Source organism: Perca fluviatilis, chromosome 20, assembly GCF_010015445.1.
Source record: "Perca fluviatilis chromosome 20, GENO_Pfluv_1.0, whole genome shotgun sequence".
Taxonomy (NCBI): domain Eukaryota; kingdom Metazoa; phylum Chordata; class Actinopteri; order Perciformes; family Percidae; genus Perca; species Perca fluviatilis.
Window position 1 is genome coordinate 30805194 of NC_053131.1, and position 19648 is coordinate 30824841.

At 40.4% G+C, this 19648-nt stretch overlaps 1 protein-coding gene across 2 annotated transcripts in view; it reads left to right on the forward strand.

The window, feature by feature from the left end:
- The first annotated feature begins 1078 nt into the window (after nt 1–1078).
- daam1a (dishevelled associated activator of morphogenesis 1a) overlaps nt 1079–19648 on the forward strand; it is a 30929-nt gene continuing 12359 nt past the window's right edge. Inside the window, exons 1-14 of one of the 2 annotated variants that reach the window (XM_039785894.1) lie at nt 1079–1782; nt 9658–9862; nt 10012–10101; nt 11153–11224; nt 11505–11599; nt 13085–13304; nt 14594–14707; nt 15064–15174; nt 15539–15642; nt 15782–15848; nt 16884–17001; nt 17098–17236; nt 18353–18411; nt 19016–19203. In XM_039785894.1, the coding sequence (XP_039641828.1) occupies nt 9680–9862; nt 10012–10101; nt 11153–11224; nt 11505–11599; nt 13085–13304; nt 14594–14707; nt 15064–15174; nt 15539–15642; nt 15782–15848; nt 16884–17001; nt 17098–17236; nt 18353–18411; nt 19016–19203 (1560 nt within the window). In that variant the 5' untranslated portion in view covers nt 1079–1782; nt 9658–9679. The remainder of the gene's footprint in view (nt 1783–9657; nt 9863–10011; nt 10102–11152; nt 11225–11504; nt 11600–13084; nt 13305–14593; nt 14708–15063; nt 15175–15538; nt 15643–15781; nt 15849–16883; nt 17002–17097; nt 17237–18352; nt 18412–19015; nt 19204–19648) is intronic. The other variant, XM_039785893.1, reaches the window with a different exon arrangement.

The window sequence follows — 19648 nt, forward strand, 5'->3', positions numbered from 1 at the left end:
CTTGATTGGTTGGGGTTAGGCATTTCACCTTGAGTGGTTAAGGTTAGGGTAGCCGATTGGTCAGGGGATAGGACCTGTACAAATCAGGTTACGTTGCCCTGCGTAAGCATGGATGCCTGGCCAATAAATGCTATTGAAGGGCGGGTCTTGTCGTGGCCATAGTGGGATTCGTAATTTTGTATCCCGGGAATGCTGTGCCGACTAGCCAGACCCTCCTCCGCAGCGCGGGGGAGGAAGGTCTGGCTATGCAAGACTAAAATAGAACAGAACAATGAGATTATTGGCCTGGGGGGAAAAAAGGGAGAGGCACAATCGTTACACTTCATAGCTGCCCAGACAAGTTTTTGAATGACAGACATTTCCTCTTTCCTCACTGACAGTCTGTTCCCATGACAGTTTCATCACTCGCAGTTTGATGATTACAACTGGGTCACATGAGAGCAGGCTGAACAATTTGATTTTTTTTTTGTATTTCTCTCCAACAATCAACAGTACGTTGTAAAAGAAAACAAAAGCAGATAAAACACAAAGATAAAAACACAAACGTAGACCAATCAATCCGATTTCACCAAAGAAAAAGAAAACAGGATAAGTTCAAGAAGGATCAAGCAGAAGCATAATGCCTAGCCTATGTTATCCTGCACCCTTCTTCCCAATTTCATATTATTACAGAAAAAAACAAATAGATATGCACAGTTCTGGAATGTAAGAAAGTATATTTACTCAAGTACTGTACTTACAAATATTAGATACTTGTACTTTACTTGAGTCTTTTGTTTTCATGCCACTTTCTACTTCTACTCCGCTACATTTCAGAGAGAAATATGTGGGATGTTTACTTTTAGCAGTCTTTTTTTTTTTTTACAGTGTGGTATTAGTAGGCCTACTTTTAGTAAAGGATCTGAATACTTTGGAGTCCAGAGTCTGTCACGTATGTCTCTCTCTCTCTCTCTCTCTCTCTCTCTCACACACACACACACACACACACACACACACACACACACACACACACACACACACACACACACACACACAGAACGCAGTGGGTGAGGTCTGGGCGGGACTAGGAATCCACTCTCTCGCCCAGACTGTCAGTTTCTGCCTGACAGGGACAGAGAGACACACACCGCAGACACTGATTCAAACTCCAAAAAATGGAAAAAGGAAGAAGTAGAAGAATACAGAGACCAGAGCAGGTGTTGTACGGATAGCATGGAGTTAAATTTAAGAGGATTTACATTTTTCTTGGACACCTACCTGCAAGTTTCTGCCAAAACTTTAAAAGAAATCAACTCTGGATTTTGTATTTAGGCTACACACTTTCTAACTGAACAAACGTCTTGTGGATTATAACTGAAGACTCTTCTCTTTGGACATTTTGAATTCAACTCCAGCTCTAAGTGAAAGTGCCACCAGCTGATTTTTAGTTCCAGATTTGGTATCTGTGTTTATTTTTCGTCGTAATTGTCATCTTATGAAAGTTTAAATCAGTGTCTTTGGAGTGGAAGATTTCAGTACAACTTTCTGACTTTTTATTTCCTCGTTTCATACTCTCTATCTTTTATCCATTTGTTGCATAATGTAGAACATGTCAAACATGTTCTCAGAAGAAACTCAGAGTAGTCTTCGGTGATGACCGGCTGTTTTAATGTTGGGAATGACATCAGAGTTTCAGTGAGAGCAGAGTGACTGATCTGATCTGATCTGATGTGAATGGACTACACACACCGCCCGGAGCTGAACACGGCGTCTCACCGCGTCGCATAGAAGTGGATCACAAAGGTAAGAGACCCATGATGATCCCACACACTTTATTAAATGTAGAGCACATGGGTCAAACTCAAGGTCCGCGGGCCAAATCCGGCCCCTCGCACGTTTTGATGCGGCCCGCAATATCACTTTAGCTTCACAATACCGTTTTGGTCAACCTAGATGTGCGCCAAACCAAAAAGATGGAAAACTGTGTTTTTTAAAACTGCATTTGTGCAACACTTCAAACTGAATTTGTCGACTTTGATGGCATGTTCTGGAACGGCAGTCAAACGCGTAACTTACTACCCCTGTTGATGCTGTACAGACGCCGGTGATTAACGGTGAGAAATAGAAATAAATAGACATAAAACGGCAACGTAAAGTAATTCCGCACATTGTAATCAAAAAATACACATACGATTGTGTGCTACTACAGGTTATGTTTATTAAATGAAGCCCAAAATATGTCGGCGACTAGAAATCGCTAGTATCAGCTAGCGCTAGCGTTAACGTTAGTTAGCCTAACCTGAACCCTGCCAACGGCACAATGTTTAGCAGGCCAGCTTTGACGGTGTGCCAAATGTCATTATTTTCATCATCAGACGCACAAATCTGCTGCACATAAACGTAACTAAACCGACTTTAACTCAATCTCAGTTTATCTGGATGGTGACATGCTGGAACGCTGAGTCGTGACTTGAAGTCGTAACTTACGGGCTAAAAATTGTGTCTGGAATGTAGCATGAGACTCCCACAGAAGCAGAGAGTTTTCATATTCAGGCTGTGGGTCGGCTGTGTGGTACACAGTAAGTAACTGTAACTGTTTTTACTGTAAGTAAAAATATATGGAAAATGCAATCATACAGTCAAAAATATTTGACTTTTTCGATGAAATAAAGCATGTCAATAAACTACATGTCTGGCCCTTAGAGTTGCCATTTGTCCAGTGTGGCCCTCAGTGAAAGTGAGTTTGACCCCTCTGATGTACAGAATGACGACCTGAGGAATAGAACTATTATCAGTCCAAATTCCCCCAGCACAACCCACCTTTTTTCATTTCATTCATTTTTTTGTCTCATTTTAACATTTTAATAATAATCTTTAGGGCTGGGTATCACCAATTATTTGCTGAATCAATTCCATTCCAATTCACAAAGGGAAATTTTAATTTCCCCACTGGGATTAATAAAAAGTATAAATTATTATTATTATTGTAAGAAATATCAGTTTTATGACTGTATATTTTAAGAGAAACTGTCCATAGACGGTTTGTATTTTTGTTTTTTAACATTTTGAATTGCATCATTTTGTGCTCCGACAACTCTTCAGGAGATTATTGTCCACTTTTGTCACTTTTTTTCGCCGTTTGGTGCTTTTTGTCGACATTTTGTCAACATTTTTGTCTACATTTTGTAATTTATTTCCGATGTTTTTTTATTTTTTATTATTTGTTTTTTATTTTTTAAAACATGATTTATAAAATCATGCCAACAATTCTTATTTTAATAGCTTAGCATTCTATGCATACACACAAAACATGTATGTATAAAGGCTTTAGGCCGCCCTACATGTTATTGTATAGGCTCAATTTAATATGCAACTTAATTTTATACAATATATATTGTAGGGGTCCCAGTTCTGCTCTGTCTCTCTTATAGTAATAACTCTAACCCTCCTGTTGTTCTCAGGTCAAATTTGACCCATTTTCAAAAAGTTTCTATATCAGAGAATTTGGGTTTCTTTCAACCACATTTTCAAAATAATTTAAAATAACGTGGATGGTTCTGTAAAATAAATGATCAGTTCACTACTTTCATTGAACTTGGGTGTTTTTTTTTCAATTTTATAGCATTTTGAAGACAAAAAATTATACAAGAACAACAAAATGTCTAAAAAAAGGATGAAAAAAAGTGTGAAAAGTCCAAAAAGCACAAAAAAACTGAGAAAAACTGAAAAAGTGACAAAAAACTTGGAAAAAAATGACAAAAACGTCGGGAAAAGTCGACCAATTTTGACCCAGAAAAACTAAAAGTTGCAGGTTGACGGGAAGACAACACAAGGGTTAAGGGGTCCTTGGCTTAAAAAAGTTGAGGCCCCCTGTTTTAGAGTGTGTGTGTGTGAGAATGACGACCTCAGGAATATAGGCATCATCAGTCCAAATCCCCCCAGCACAACCCACTACTTACTTACTTTACTGCCATCTATGCGTCGTTTCTGCCCACCCCTTCTGACCAAGAACAGATCCAAATTCTCTTTCGTACCACAAGCCATAAAAGCCTTAAATCGGTCAGAATAAGCTAGTCGTCCAGCTGGCCTGACCATACCCAAGGGTGTATAGTGTATGGTAGTGTGTGATGTATATTCTTCATGTTATGTCTGTCGGTATCTGATGTAAGGACTATTTGTTTGTATCATATGTCTGATGTCTTGTCATGAAGTGCCTTGCGATTGTGCCGCAAACCCAACTGCCCCACGGGGACAATAAAGTTATCTACTACTACTACTCTTTTACAAAAAACTAAATGCTCATTTTAAATGTTGTTGGCGGGGCTCAGGTTAAACCTTTTGTGAAACATGAACAAGCACAACCAATGAACCGTAGAACTTTCTTTTACTATCCAGTTTGACAGTCAGTCACAACGGCAAAAAGAACCTAAATAAACTAATTTAACTGATTTGTTCTTCGGGTCTACATTACATGGTATCGGTTCGGTGCTTGTCGGAGTACTTGTCGATACCAGCTTTTAAGCAGTATCGGAGGCTTTTCCGATACTGGTATCGGTGTCGGAACATCCCTAGAAAATAGTGCCCAAAAAATACATTATTCCTTCCCTGTTTAAGTAACATTTGCCAAAAAAAACAACTGGGGTGTCCAGCTGTGAGCCACAGACAAGGAAGGGAAGTCAGAAAGTATTGAGGGACGGACTCACAGAGTGTTGGTTTGGGGCTTTTCGTTGGATTTGTTGACAGTAACTAAAATATGACTCATTGCAGTGTCTTCCCTAGCTTTGTGGAAGACTTTTTAGAAGGGGGTTTAGGCGTCCTTCCTCAAGAAAATGTGACGTTTTTCAATAAACAAAGATGCAATTTCCCCATACATTTTGTGTCTCTTTGTGGGTTTTTGCGTCTTTTTGTAGTCGTGTTGTGTCTCTTTTTGCGTCACCATATGCACGCAGATTTCCCTTCCAAAACGCTTGTCTAAACGCGGAAGAAAAAGTGAGAGCGCAACGCCACATTTTCGTTTTCTCTTCAGATTGTTTCCGTCTAAACATAGCTTTAGTTACTAGTTACTTTACAAATTAAGATTTTTGCACACAAAACACATGTAGTTTATAAAACACGATGTTGTATTATAACTGAAACTACCCAACAATATAACGGCCTACAAGTCCAGCTGAAATGATTAGACGATTATACACTGTAGTTGATTGACACAACTGTTTGGATTGTTTCCAGTATTTAAAATGGGAGGATTTTTCTGCATCGACTACTTTTACTTTTAATACTTTAAGTTCATCTTCCTGATGATACTTACATACTTTTACTTAAGTAACATTTTCAATGCAGGACTTGTAACAGAGTATTTTTACAATGTGGTATTAGTACTTTTACTTAAGTAAAGGATCTGAATACTTCTTCCACCGCTGAACAACCCACATCGTTGTTGGGAAGCAGACATTGTCTAACTGCAGTTGTCCCTGAGTGAGACCGTGCTGTTCTGACGCTGACACTGACCTTTGACCTCCGCGTGGAAGCGAGGCCAGAGAGAGAACACAATCTCCCTCCAGGGATCCATAAAGTATTGATTAAACCCTTTGAACTCTGAGCTGACCAGTTCATCGATCTCTATACACAACATGACCACGGACACACACACACACACACACACACACACACACACACACACACACAGTGCTGATCGTTATTAGAGCCCTGTAGCAACCATTGCTAGTCTTACTTTGACACAGTTATGTGACTGAGGCAAGGACACTGACACATTTACAGTACTATACTGGCAGCAGCTTGGCCAGTAAACTACTGTTTTTACATTTAAATTTTAGCTATTTTGCTGTAAATAGACATAGTTTCTTACTGTATTATTTGAATTTACAGTAATATACTGGCTGCAGTGTAATTCCCGCCTTTTCCTTTATTTTCCCAAGATGCATAGGTATTAAAGGTGCTGTAGGTAGGATTGCGAAGATCCAGGACTTAGCGAAAAAATTTGAACATCGACAACTTCTCAGTCCCTCCCCCCCTTTTTGCTGAAGCCCAAAACGGTCTCCTAATCCCCTCCCCCCACAAGGGAGAATGAATGCGTGTGCATGAGCAGTGATTTACACGTAGTTACACACCCCCCCTGGCCCTGATTGGTGCATCTGAACAGGGAGCTGTGGATTTTTGCAAATTGCACTACAGGCTGTAGGTGGTGCTAGAGGAGCCGGATTCTTTATTTTTAATGACCTGCTTCATGTAGTTCTACTGGAACATAGGGTCAGTTTCAGCAAATATGACAGAAAGTTAGTTTTATAAGTCTTACCAAATGGATCTTTAACAGAAAATACCTGTAATTTGTAACATTCGCATAGCACTGTAATATTTTTATATTCTCCCAGAATGCATTGCCATTTACAGTATGATCTTGTATAACATTAAAACAGTACGATACTGCGAGACGTTAGCTGTAAATTCAAAGGTTCACAGTGTGGGCATCAGTTCTACGAGTTCCAGCATGTAATAGTTTTGAATTTTCAATTATTTTTTCTTTTCTTTTAGTTTTCTCTTTTGGATTTCATTTGTGATCAATTTAAGATAGTTTTTTCAGAGTGTGTTTGTTAGTTTTAGTTTAGTTTTCAGCTTTTCAGAAAAGTTTAGTTTTAGTTTTTATATATTTAGTTTTAGTTTGTTTTTTGTAAGGGTACAGGTACAATGTTTCAGAAGTACAGTATGTATAGCTACACATGCACAGTATAGACATGATGAATAGACATGGTGTTTAATGTTTAATCTTTGCACTACTTTAGTGTCCGATGTGAAGCAATTAGAGCACAGCGCCATCTCATGTCGACTCAGTTCTAGTCTCGCATTGCCAGACCCATTTCCACAGCGCTGTGGATACATGGTTCAACCTCATCAGCTCTTACCAGTGTACTTACCAGTGCAATCCCACCAATCGGTCCCAAAATGTCCCAGTTAGAGGAAATGCCGTAAACATATTCTTTGTAAATCTTTACAATCATTCCCCGAAAGAACCAAGCAGACCTTCCTTGTTGAACAATCCAAATTTTCTTAAAAACTTGTCATTTTTAGCGTGTAGCTTGATAGCTCGAAGTCTATTGTTTTTTCGTGAAGCGAACAGAGTTTAAGAACGGCAACACACAGTCTACATTTACATCGCTACGTTTTGGTTTTTAAGCCGAGTTTTGAGCTCCTTTTGACCTTCGAAGTCACTGTTCCATTATCTTTAATGTGACTATTATCGCCACTGTTCATCACCCCCCAACCGGCCCGTCAGACACCGCCTACCAAGAGTCTGGGTCTGCCGAGGTTTCTTCCTAAAAGGGAGTTTTTCCTCGCCACTGTCGCAATAGCCACTGCTAATTCTTGCTCTTGAGGGAATTACTGTAATTGTTGGGGTTTTGGAATTTATAGAGTGTGGTCTAGACCTACTCTATCTGTAAAGTGTCTCGAGATAACTCTGTTATGATTTGATACTATAAATAAAATTGAATTGAATTTAATTGAAATTGAATTGAGCCAAAAGCAATCTCCGTGCATTCACGTGTTTTAAGGCTCCAGTAGAAGAACTAATCTCTGTTTAAACTAACACGCCTAAACCGCACATCTCATCAACATTCTGGTATGCTGGGCATGTGCGTGCGGGGGTAAACAGGAGGCAGCATGTATACTCTGCCTGTTGTTGGTAGTTGCCATGGTAACATTAGTAGCTTAGTCTCAGAGAATGAGACGTCATGACCGATAAGACCCAATCAGGTGGTGAAACGCTGGCGTCAGTGCCGGTGTTGTCAAAGGTCTCCGTTTGCGGCCGTTGAGACTGCAACACCACCCCGCAGATTCCAAACCATAACGGGTCAGAAGTGTTTCCAAAGGTCTCCGATTTAGGGGCTCGGAAACGCCAGAGCAGTGGGGATATATAGATATAGATATTAGTTTTTAAACCAAATCGAAGCAATGTAAATGGAGCCACATAGAGCGGAAGGAGAGGGACATCCGGCGCCGGATGTCAGGCAATTATCCTGGAAATGTACTTCCGTTGATCCAGACTATGGATGACTATGGATCAATGTTACTGATTGTGGAGATTCCCGACCTTTTCTCTATTTCCATTTTATTGCAGAAATATCCAGCGGTGGTTCAAGTACATTCACTCGCATTCACTGTACTGTACTTTTTAATTTAATATGTAACATTTCCGCATTAAAATGCCTGAAAACGAATAGACCCCTCTTATATATGTTGTTGAGTTGTGTACTTACATTGTCCAAATGTTTCCAACAATGTTCAAACCCAGAGAAGTCATTTTAATCAGGGACACAGTCTGTGTCATTCCGTCTACAGGATGTGATAGAAAATGTACGGGAAAAGGTATTCATTTGGGACTCTGAGCACTTGCTGTATGACCTGAGGATGTTGCTGTTCTTCACACAGCTACGCTGAAACTATTTTTCGTGGTCCAACATACCAAAGTGCTGTTTCAAACCCTAAAATAAATGATCAGACGCAGGAGGACTGTGAGAAAGAAGTGCACAAAACCACACCTTATGACTCAGCTGTGTACAAGACCTGTTCCAGTTGTGGCACCCAAATGAGTGTGTGTGTGTGTGTGTGTGTGTGTGTGTGTGTGTGTGTGTGTGTGTGTGTGTGATTGATCATGTTTGTGATGACGGATAGGAGACAACTGTTTGTGCAGCATTCACAGCGTTAGAGGCATGTTCGTGGGTGTGCTCCTTTAGCTCAGTTTGTTTTTCTTACATTTTTTTAGCAGCTTATCAACACTTCATTCAAAGTCAGAGCCAATTTGTTCCTCCAAAACACTCCTCCTTTGTATCAGTAGAGACCAGGTAGTATTTTTGAATGACCGTGCTTCCCTCCCTCATGTCCCCGTGATACGAGAGATCTCTGTATTGGGTGTCTCCGTCATCTGAGGTTTTTTTCCAGACCCACAATACAGAGATCTCTCGTCTCAGGGGGACATGAGGGAGGGAAGCACGGTTGTTCAAAAATACTACCTTGTTTCTACTGATACAAAGCTTAATGCTAATCGGTGAAGTATCCCTTTAAAGTAGGGATGCACCGAATCCAGATTTTTGGGGTTCGGCTCCATCCTCAGTCCATTAACACAGTAAACACATTAATGAAGTAAACAACATTGCACAACTCATATTCTTTCGGATGTTTCATACCAAATGTTTTAACAGCGGCGATGTTGTGTATAGTTTAGGGTCCTCGCCACCACGAGACAAATCGGCGTTGCAAATTGAACATGTAGCTGGACTTGAACGGCCTTCTTTTGACTGAAAAAAGAACTGCCAAACAACACATTTTCTGCTCACCAGTTCCATTTTCACTTTCTCACAGCCTACTGCACTGAACGCTCCACCTACATAAACATTACGTCATTACGACGAACAGCGCAGCGAGCGTAGTGCAAGCGTAGGGTTCGGTTCGGGGGAAAATATTCGGCCGAATCCGAAGCCGAATCTTGGATTCGGTGCATCCCTGGTTTAAAGAAATGCAAACAACCCAGAGTGTTTTTTTTTCTCCTATCCCAGAATGTAACTGTGTTGTAGCCAGACCTTACTTCGCAGAGATAGGTCTGGTAATGTGAGACTAGGGAGTTAATGACAGCACATTTGATTTGTCCTTTATGTCTTCCTCTTTAAGTCAATACTTCACCAAAGTAACCATGGCGTCCCGAGGGAAGCCCAGCCAGGGGCGTGGCCTGTCCTTTCTGTTTCCTTGCTGCTACAAAGACAGTGACCAACCAGAGATCACCGTGTGTGATGACATGAACACTATGGCTGCACTGGAGCCCACCCTGCCCATGCCCCCCCTTCAAGAGCTGGACTCTATGTTCACTGAGCTGGTGGTGAGTACAAGTCCGTGTTCCTACTGCGAACATTATTCTTATGTGCCTTCAAAAATCCATTCAAACAGCTTTTTTCTTATGTTCATCACTCTATCTTCCCATCCTTTCTTTCTTTCATTCTTTCTTTCTTTCTTTCTTTCTTTATTCAGGATGAACTGGACCTTACAGATGAGCACAGAGCTACCATGTTTTCTTTGCCAGCAGAGAAGAAATGGCAGCTCTACTGTAGTAAGAAAATGGTAAGAAACTTAAACTACTAGGGCTGCATTACATAAGGAAAATATGAGATAACGTTGTTGAATATCGCGATAACGATATTACATGCGAGTAATAAACCGATAATAAAAGTGCTCAGTTCTGTTGCTTTCAGTATTCTGCTCAGATACAACACATTTCTTGTGGAATTTAAAACAAATGAAAGGAAATCATATCCAGCATTCTTTTATTGAACAAATTGAACATTGAATTGAATATAAATGGTCACACCGGAAGGCGCGGGGTGAAAAGCCTGAAGTCAGAGAGAGGTGAGAGCAGTGATACATCTTTCCGAGACTATTTTGGAGTGTGTAGTTTGCCCATAGCAATCTCTGCCAATCGGTCCCAAAACGTCCCAGTTAGAGATTAATTAACCGCAATTTTAACGAAAACGCAATATGTAGTAATAGTAGTAATATCGCAAGGGGGGGGTGCAATGTTTGTTTAAGGCATAACGTGTCAAACACTTCTGAATTACGTAAGTATTGTGGTGCTCCAGCCTACAAATTGTATCCTACGGACTAAAGAAAAAAAATCTTTATTTTGTACAGATCCTTGAAAAAAAATCACACTATAATCATTTAAAAAAATACATATATATTTTAATATTTTTCTAGGAAAATAAGAATAATGATACAAAAATAAAATTCTCTCCATTGTGGATCATATTGCAATCGTAATATCAGTCAAAATAATCACAATTAGATATTTTCTTCACATCGTGCAGCCCTACTTAGAGAGTAAGTGCCGTAAACATAGTCTTTGTAAATCTTTAGAATCATTCCCCAACAGAACCAAGTAGGCCTGCCTTGTTGCACCATCCAAATTTTCTTCAAATCTTGCCAAGACTTTTCAGCGTGTAGCTTGCTGGCTCGAAATTTATTGTTGTTTCCCGAAGCGAACAGAGTTTAAGAACGCCGCCACATAGAGAGAGGAAGGTGAGGGACATCCTGCGCAACATCCTGCGAATATCGTGGAAATTAACAACCCTGACCTGTGTGTGTGTGTGTGTGTGTGTGTGTGTGTGTGTTGCAGGAGGCAGAGGAGAATAAAGGAGCAACCAGATGGCCAGAGTATTACATTGACCAGCTCAGGTCCATGGCTGCTGTGAGTAACAGTTTATTCACAGACACAGATTCACAGATTTTGCTTTATTACCAATTTCCTTTAAAAAAACATTAAACACATTGATGAAAATGTTAATTTAAATGCTATTGTAGTTTATTGTATCTTTATTTCAGCTGATATCACAGAGTGCAACAATCCTACATTATAAACCAACATTTAGTTCCAGGAGCCAAAGGGAAAGAGCCCAGCGCTCTTCATTATTGCCTCATATGTGAAGAGTTGTGAGGCATTATTTAGTTTGACCCCTTCTCTTTTCCAGAGGAGGACTCTGCTGGCACTGGAGGATGAGGGGGAGCAGGGGAGACATACTATCGTAGACGGTCTAAAGACAGCGCTGCGGACGCAGCCAATGAGGTACAATTCCTGCTCTAACACACGTTATTCTGAAAATGTAGACATACATAAGACTTTATTACGGGCTCATGGTCCAATAAAATGACAGCACAATACAATACAACACTTAAAACATATATAAACCCAGGGGCATAGTACAATTTCATAATAAAATAAAAATATCTAAAAATAAATATATATAAATATATCCATCATCTTTAATGTTAAAAACATTTGTGCCACTGTCTTCATATCTGATACTGACAAAAAACAGTACTGAATCTGATGTTGGATAACACGCTTTAAAGGTCCCATGACATGGTGCTCTTTGGATGCTTTTATATAGGCCTTAGTGGTCCCCTAATACTGTATCTGAAGTCTCTTTTATATAGACCTTAGTGGTCCCCTAATACTGTATCTGAAGTCTCTTTTATATAGACCTTAGTGGTCCCCTAATACTGTATCTGAAGTCTCTTTTATATAGACCTTAGTGGTCCCCTAATACTGTATCTGAAGTATCTTTTATATAGACCTTAGTGGTCCCCTAATACTGTATCTGAAGTCTCTTTTATATAGACCTTAGTGGTCCCCTAATACTGTATCTGAAGTCTCTTTTATATAGATCTTAGTGGTCCCCTAATACTGTATCTGAAGTATCTTTTATATAGACCTTAGTGGTCCCCTAATACTGTATCTGAAGTCTCTTTTATATAGACCTTAGTGGTCCCCTAATACTGTATCTGAAGTCTCTTTTATATAGACCTTAGTGGTCCCCTAATACTGTACTGTATACTGAAGTCTCTTTCCCGAAATTCAGCATTGGTGTAGAATTACAGCCACTAGATCCAGTCCTACAATGAGCTTTCCTTAGGATGTGCCATTTCTGTGTCTGTAGCTATTGATGAGGATAGAGGGGGGGGGCAAGGTGGAGGGTGGGTGTGTGGCCTTGACCAACTGCCACTTTGCTCATTTGAAAGCCATGATGTCTCTCTCTCTCTCTCATGGGTGGGCCAAATTATCTGGGAGGGCAAAGCAGAGAAAGGGAAGGTAACCTTGCTCCTTATGACCTCATAAGGAGAAGATTCCAGATCGGCCCATCTGAGCTTTCATTTTCTCAAAGGCAGAGCAGGATACCCAGGGCTCGGTTTACACCTATCACCATTTCTAGCCACTGGGGGACCATAGGCAGGCTGGGGGAACTCATATTAATGTTAAAAAACCTCATAAAGTGACATTTTCATGCCATGGGACCTTTAAACAAAGACATTTTTACAGCATCAGAACACATACTTAACTTACATGTGAGGATATTTGACGTGTGCATAAATCTTACAGCACTGCCTGTAAATATCATCATCATCCATCATTTGATTCCCTTTGGTGCAAAAGATCAACACAACACTCTTGTATTGTATTTGTAGAGATTCACCAAAACTTAATTTCACATTCCCGTGACTGCAGTGACCTAAAGAATCTTAATCTGCCATTCTGATGTATGTCCACCAGGTTTGTGACGCGATTCATCGACCTGGATGGCCTGTCTTGCATCCTGAATTTCCTGAAGTCGATGGACTACGAGACCAGCAACTCTCAGGTCCACACGTCCCTGATCGGCTGCATCAAAGCTCTGATGAACAACTCTCAGGGCAGAGCTCATGTCCTGGGTCACTGCGAGAGCATTAATATCATCGCACAAAGTCTCACCACTGAAAGCATCAAAACCAAGGTACATACCGTGCATTCAGTACCAACATAATGACAAAACAAAGAACAGGATCTTGGAATTCTTTCCAAATCCATTAAAAAGAAAAAAAATACTGAAATATCACATTGACACAAGTATTCAGACCATTTGCTATGACACTTGACATTTAGCTCAGGCACCTCCCATTTCACCTAATCATCTTTGACACCGCTAGGGGGCGCTAATTTATGAAACGATCCAGTGAGTCGTATTACGGAGGTAGGCAGGGTGCGATTATGATCATGCAAAACAAAACGTGCAAGAATGAAAGCCCCCTTTGATTACGACTTGGCCGGCCATGCCAAAACACTTATTTATTAAAGCAACACTATGTAACTTCTCCCGCTTCGGTCCCCCTACAGGTTGGAAACGGAATTGTCCATTACATTACATTGTCCAGTTCATTCGAACTACAGATCCGCTACCCGATCTAGCAAACAACCTGTAGGGGGACCGAAGCGGGAAAAGTTACATAGTGTTGCTTTAACTTCAATATTCAATGAAAAATAATCTCGAAATGAAATAGCACAACGTGGTGTCAACATAAAACACAGCGCTTTCAAGCCGGTGAGCGGATTTCACTTCGCAGCGAAAACAAAAAATATTTTCATGCTTGTTCGTTTCTCGGGAGTGTTTTAATCCAAACCATGATCTTTCCCCTAAACTTAATGAGTCCTTTTGGTGCCTAAACTTATCTGTCATCACCGCATGACACTCACTTTTTCCGGCTAAACTCCACTACCATGGCCCCTGAAAGGAGCGTCATCTGGAGGTGCCTGTAGCCAGATCGCAGTCACCTATTGGTGGCTATACAACTGCCGCTGGTAGCCGGCGTCCTGGAGCTCTGTAGCGGCCAAACCAGCAATTGCCGCTCTGATTTTATCGTTCTATGGCACTATGTGTTCACGTTACAGCGCTTTACTTAGTTTAAAATACTTCTATTTTAGGTATATGGTCTATTGGTGAAGTAGCATTAATCACTTCCCACCAGGGATAAAAAATAATTCAGCAGAGGCAGGGATATGTAGACCAGAAAGGGGGAAATCCCACGCACCCCTTCACCCCCACGCACCCCTTACCACCCCCCGAGGCAATTGGCACCCTTAGAGTTAGGAACACACAACCTATGTGGTCGTGTGGTTTGGAGGACTTGTTGTTTCTTTAAGGTCAAACTTGTACTTGGCCCTTTAAAATCACCATGTTGCAGTTATTAATCATGAAATTCTTTCTACTTCTCATTTGTAATTGTCTGTTCTTCTTTCTCTCCCTAGGTTGCGGTGTTAGAGATCCTTGGTGCAGTATGTTTGGTGCCAGGAGGCCACAAGAAAGTACTGGAAGCCATGATGCACTACCAGAAATATGCCTCGGAGAGAACGCGCTTTCAGGTCTGCTTTTGATTTGTTTGTGTGTGCTTCATTTAATATTTTACAAACGACATGGAAGTGTGGATGAAACGGGTTCTCATTTCTTGACACGAAGACCCGTGGGAGGAGAATTCTCTAGGCTTCCCATAGACAAAATGTTCTTAATTGTTATCTTAATTACTGGAAATATCATCACTGTTAGGTGGGCAATGATTATATTAATCAACAATAACATTAGGAATCATCCCCTAAGGACAGAAAGTGATTGACATCATTCTATTTGAATCCACAACCAGCAGCGAAAGCATTTGTCCATATCCATACGCATATGTTTTATAAAGGGGTAACTTTCGGTTCTGTTCTGGTTTTGTGCGCAGACCCTGCTGACAGACTTGGACAGATCCACAGGCCGCTACAGAGATGAAGTCAGTCTGAAGACTGCCATTATGTCCTTCATCAATGCTGTGCTCAGCCAGGGAGCAGGAGAGGTGAAGAACCATCTACATGTCTCTCTCTCGGTTTCTAAAAACAATCATTTTCTCATGTCAAATCTCTTTTAGGACTTGGTTTGTGATGCACCATAACACCATATGATATATTTTTTTGTCTGCTCTATAAATCTTCTGAATGGCAAGTACTTTAAAAGCTGAAATAATAACTGCTGAGCAAACATCAGGGTAGGTGAGCTCTAACTACTGTATCTTTGAGTGACATCATGTTTTAATATTTGCCTTTGTGTTTGTCTCAACCAACTTCTCATAGTATCTTTCTTTACCTGTCCTATCTTTACATATTGTCTACCAAATAGATGAATATGATGATTACATTGTGCATGTGTGTGTGTGTTTTCAGACCAGTCTGGAGTTCCGTATCCATTTGCGCTACGAGTTTCTGATGTTGGGCATTCAGCCGATCATTGACAAACTACACTCCAATGACAACGCCACCCTGAACAGGTACACAGCTGCACCAGAAGGAGCATTTTGAAACATGAATACTGTGTCGCGGAACTAACAAGTAACCAACAGGTCAGGGGAACGTACGTGTACTTTGACAGACTTTGAGTTGAATTTGTTGCGTGTGTGTTGTTTCCAGACATCTGGACTTCTTTGAGATGTTGAGGAACGAAGACGAGCATCAGATGTCCAAACAGTTTGATGTTGTAAGTCATTTTAGACAAACCTTTATACTGTCCAAAGGTTTTCTCTTTACATCCTTTAGATTCAGTAACTAAGCTGAAATCCAAGCTCTTAACACATACATGATTTTTAACAACATTACATTAGTTTGGATAAACAACACAACCTTAAGGGGGATTTTATGAATTCTTAGAAATCAAAATAACATATTAACACATGCTGCATATAATACTGCTCCAAGTTTCACAACTATGCACTGATAAGTATGGCTGGGCAATAATTCAATATGATCATTTTTTATTTATTTTTTTAAGATAATTTGTGTGGCATTTTTATATAGGACAGCTTTAGACATGAGAGAGAGGGGAAACGACATGCAGAAATGGGCCGCAGGTCGGAATTGAACCCGCAGCTGCTGCGTCAAGGCGCAAGCCTCTGTATATGGGTGCACGCTCTACCAAGCGAGCTGCCCAGGCACCCTCAATATAATTCATCGTCTTTCAATGGAATCATATCGTGATAAAATCACATATCGTGATATACATCTACGTTGTCTAAATTGATAATAACGAGCACATTTTAACTCAAATTTCGCAGAAAATCAGTTGTGAAAAATTTTGAGGGAATAATCATTTGAAGAATTGCAGATTTTTTTTAACATCACACTAATTTTGTGCACGCATGTAAACACAGTCAGTACATAACAGGAATTTTTTTTAATTTTGTCTCCATAATTTCACTTGAATCTGTTTACCACATTATTGAAGATTATTTGTCTAAAATCTAAAAAATATTTTGTGAAAGCACCAATTCAAGTCAACCCTACAATATCAATATCGATGTTTTTGGTCAAGAATATTGTGAAATCTGATTTTCTCCATACCGCCCAGCTCTACTACTACTATATATATATATATAGTATATTCCAGTGTTCCTTTATAATAAAGCACATGTGTTACAAGCTTATCTTTATCATTACATTTCTTTTTTATGTCAATAGAATGTGAAAATGCAAATCAGTTATGAACCTGCTGATAAATGTCTTTTTTTCCTGTCAGCTCCATATAGAAACTAAAAGTGCCAGCCAGATGTTTGAGCTGATAAAGAGAAATCTGAGCCACACTGAAGCTTACCCTCACCTGCTGTCTGCCCTGCAGCACTGTCTCATTATGACACGTAAGACCGCCTGTCTGCCTCCTTGCTTGTTTTTTTAACCCTTGTGTTAAATGTCCGTTAAATGATCCTCGACTTCATCTCTCCGTCTGTCTGCAGGTAAGCAGCACCGCAACACCCTTCAGTACTGGGTGTTGTTGGATCGGATAATTCAGCAGCTGGTTCTGCAGACGGACAAAGGTGAAAACCCTGATGTGGCTCCGCTGGAGGACTTCAACGTAAAAAACATTGTACGCATGTAAGTTTCCGGGGGTTCCTAACTTTTGGGAAATGAGCATTAGTGCCCAAAATCTACAGCTGTTGCAGTTAGACAACCCAACATTGATTTGAATAAACTTATAGCTATCTAAGACAAATTGTTTTGTTATTTTTGATGATATGTTTATAATAAGTAAGTACATTATACATATGAATAAGTCTAACATAGAGACAGAAACTGTACTGTAACTATTGGGCGTCATTTACCAAGTTCCCTAAGTTTTTATTTTTTTGTTCTTCAGAAAAGTTCTCTATCAGATTTATACGGAAGAGGATTAGGGCCACATGTGAAAAAAAGTTTCAAGTTAGAATTATGAAAATAAAGTCAAAATTCTTATAAAGAAAAAAAATCTGAAATCTGACTTTAAACTCAGAACTCAAATACAATTTATCACACGCGGCCCTAGATTCATGACGTGTTCCTATAGTGATGAATCCTGTTGTGCTCGATAATTCAAGGAGTGTGACAGTTGAGCATAATTAGCATAAACGCCCCGCCTATCCACATAAAAGGGCACTGAATGGCCGTGTGCACGCACACATGCCACATGCCACGTTCTATTTACCTCGGAACTCGGAAGCCAATGACGTCATACCCGAGTTGAATGCGTTCTATTTAAAAGTCGGCTTTTCATTGTTTTCATTAGCTCTAGCCCGGTTAGCTATTGTTAGCAACCAGTTGATAACAACGCATTACGCCGTTTTTTGTGCATGCAAACAGCGTAACAACATATCCACAGATAGAAGTTGGACATGCCTGTGTGAACGACTGATTGACACAAATAAGACAGAAGTGCTTATAACATTATGTTACAGCAGCTTTCACAGCTGTAACTGTTGAGCTGGGATATCCAAGGTCAGGGGGCGTGTTTCCGACTTTGACCGAGTTCCGAGGTAAATAGAACGCGGCATAAGTACAGCATGGTTGCTCAGTTTCAGTGCAAAAGTAAAGAAGTAAGCAAACGGGCACCATAAACCGTTACAGCGCACCCATAAAAGGAAACGTGAAAATATGTGACGTGTGCAGTTCATTTCCCCAGCATATGATGTAGCCCAAAAACTTAGGTGTGTTTTCTGTCTGTTTGTGTGCCTATAGGCTCAGCCAGGAGAACGAGGTCAAACAATGGAAAGAACAAGCTGATAAAATGAGGAAAGGTAAACACATCCACTGTACATGTCCAGAGGGGATCAGACTGTGACATCCAACACAGTCTCGCTCCCATCGCGTCAAAAATCAACGCTTGGTCAGGGGTCTTTGGCGTTGGTTAGTGATGCACAAAGTCTCCTTTAGTGTCTCAGTCGGACGCATCCTGTCATGTGAACAAGGTGAAGATGGAGAGCTTGGCTGGACTGTTCAGTTTGAAGCTATGTTTTTTCTCCCATAATCACTGCAGGTCACTGTGTACAAAAGAATGCTCAAAAACAAGACAATCCTTTCTTTTGGTTGTAATTAAGTCACCCCAAAATTTTGCTTACTCACTCAGCTGACAATAAATGCTTAGAAAGTGCTTTGCTAATTTTACGATGTAATCAACAACACAAACTAGACCTGCAAGTTGGTACATTAAGGTCCAAGCACGCAATGTGATCTAGAAGAACACATCACGGTAATTAGGTCAAGATGCAGAAAGTCACAATGCTTGTAGGTCTATTATCTGTAGCTCTGCAGCTCTGCCTTCAAGAATGACCGTTTACTTTGAATGACTCAACTTCCCAGAGGTCACTTGTTACTAGCTGTCTCCCCTTCTCTTCTCTCTAGAGCATCAGAACTTACAGCAGCGTCTGGAAAAGAAAGAGAGGGAGTGTGAGGCCAAGAATGAGGAGAAAGAAGAGCTTGTGGCGATGCTGAACAAGATGAAAGACAAACTGGAGCGAGAGAGCAACGACCACAAGCAAGCCCGACTACAAGTGGAAGAACTGTCGGCTCGGCTGCAGCAGCTCAACTTGGTGAGTTACGGTGGCCGAGAAGGTTTGACACAAACGCAAAAGCTAAAACACAAATGCAGAAGGCACGACACAAACACAAAAGCCACAATGCAATTACAAAAGCTACAACATGAACGCATAAGCCACAACACCAATGCAAAAGCCACAACACCAATGCAAAAGCCACAACACCAATGCAAAAGCCACAACACCAATGCAAAAGCCACAACACCAATGCAAAAGCCACAACAAAAATGCAAAAGCTAAGTTTTTTTTTCCCATCATTCGGTATGATAATATTGGGTGTAGAGAAAAATTGCGGCCCTTTTTCCGCTCTGAAGTAGCGACGCAGGGGTTAGACAGAGCCCCGAGGAGATGCTACTTTCAAATCTTGCTGGCTTTTCAACATCACCAACCCTGCCTTTAAGGCTTTTGTACAAAAGTTGAAAATATTTTCTTTTTATTT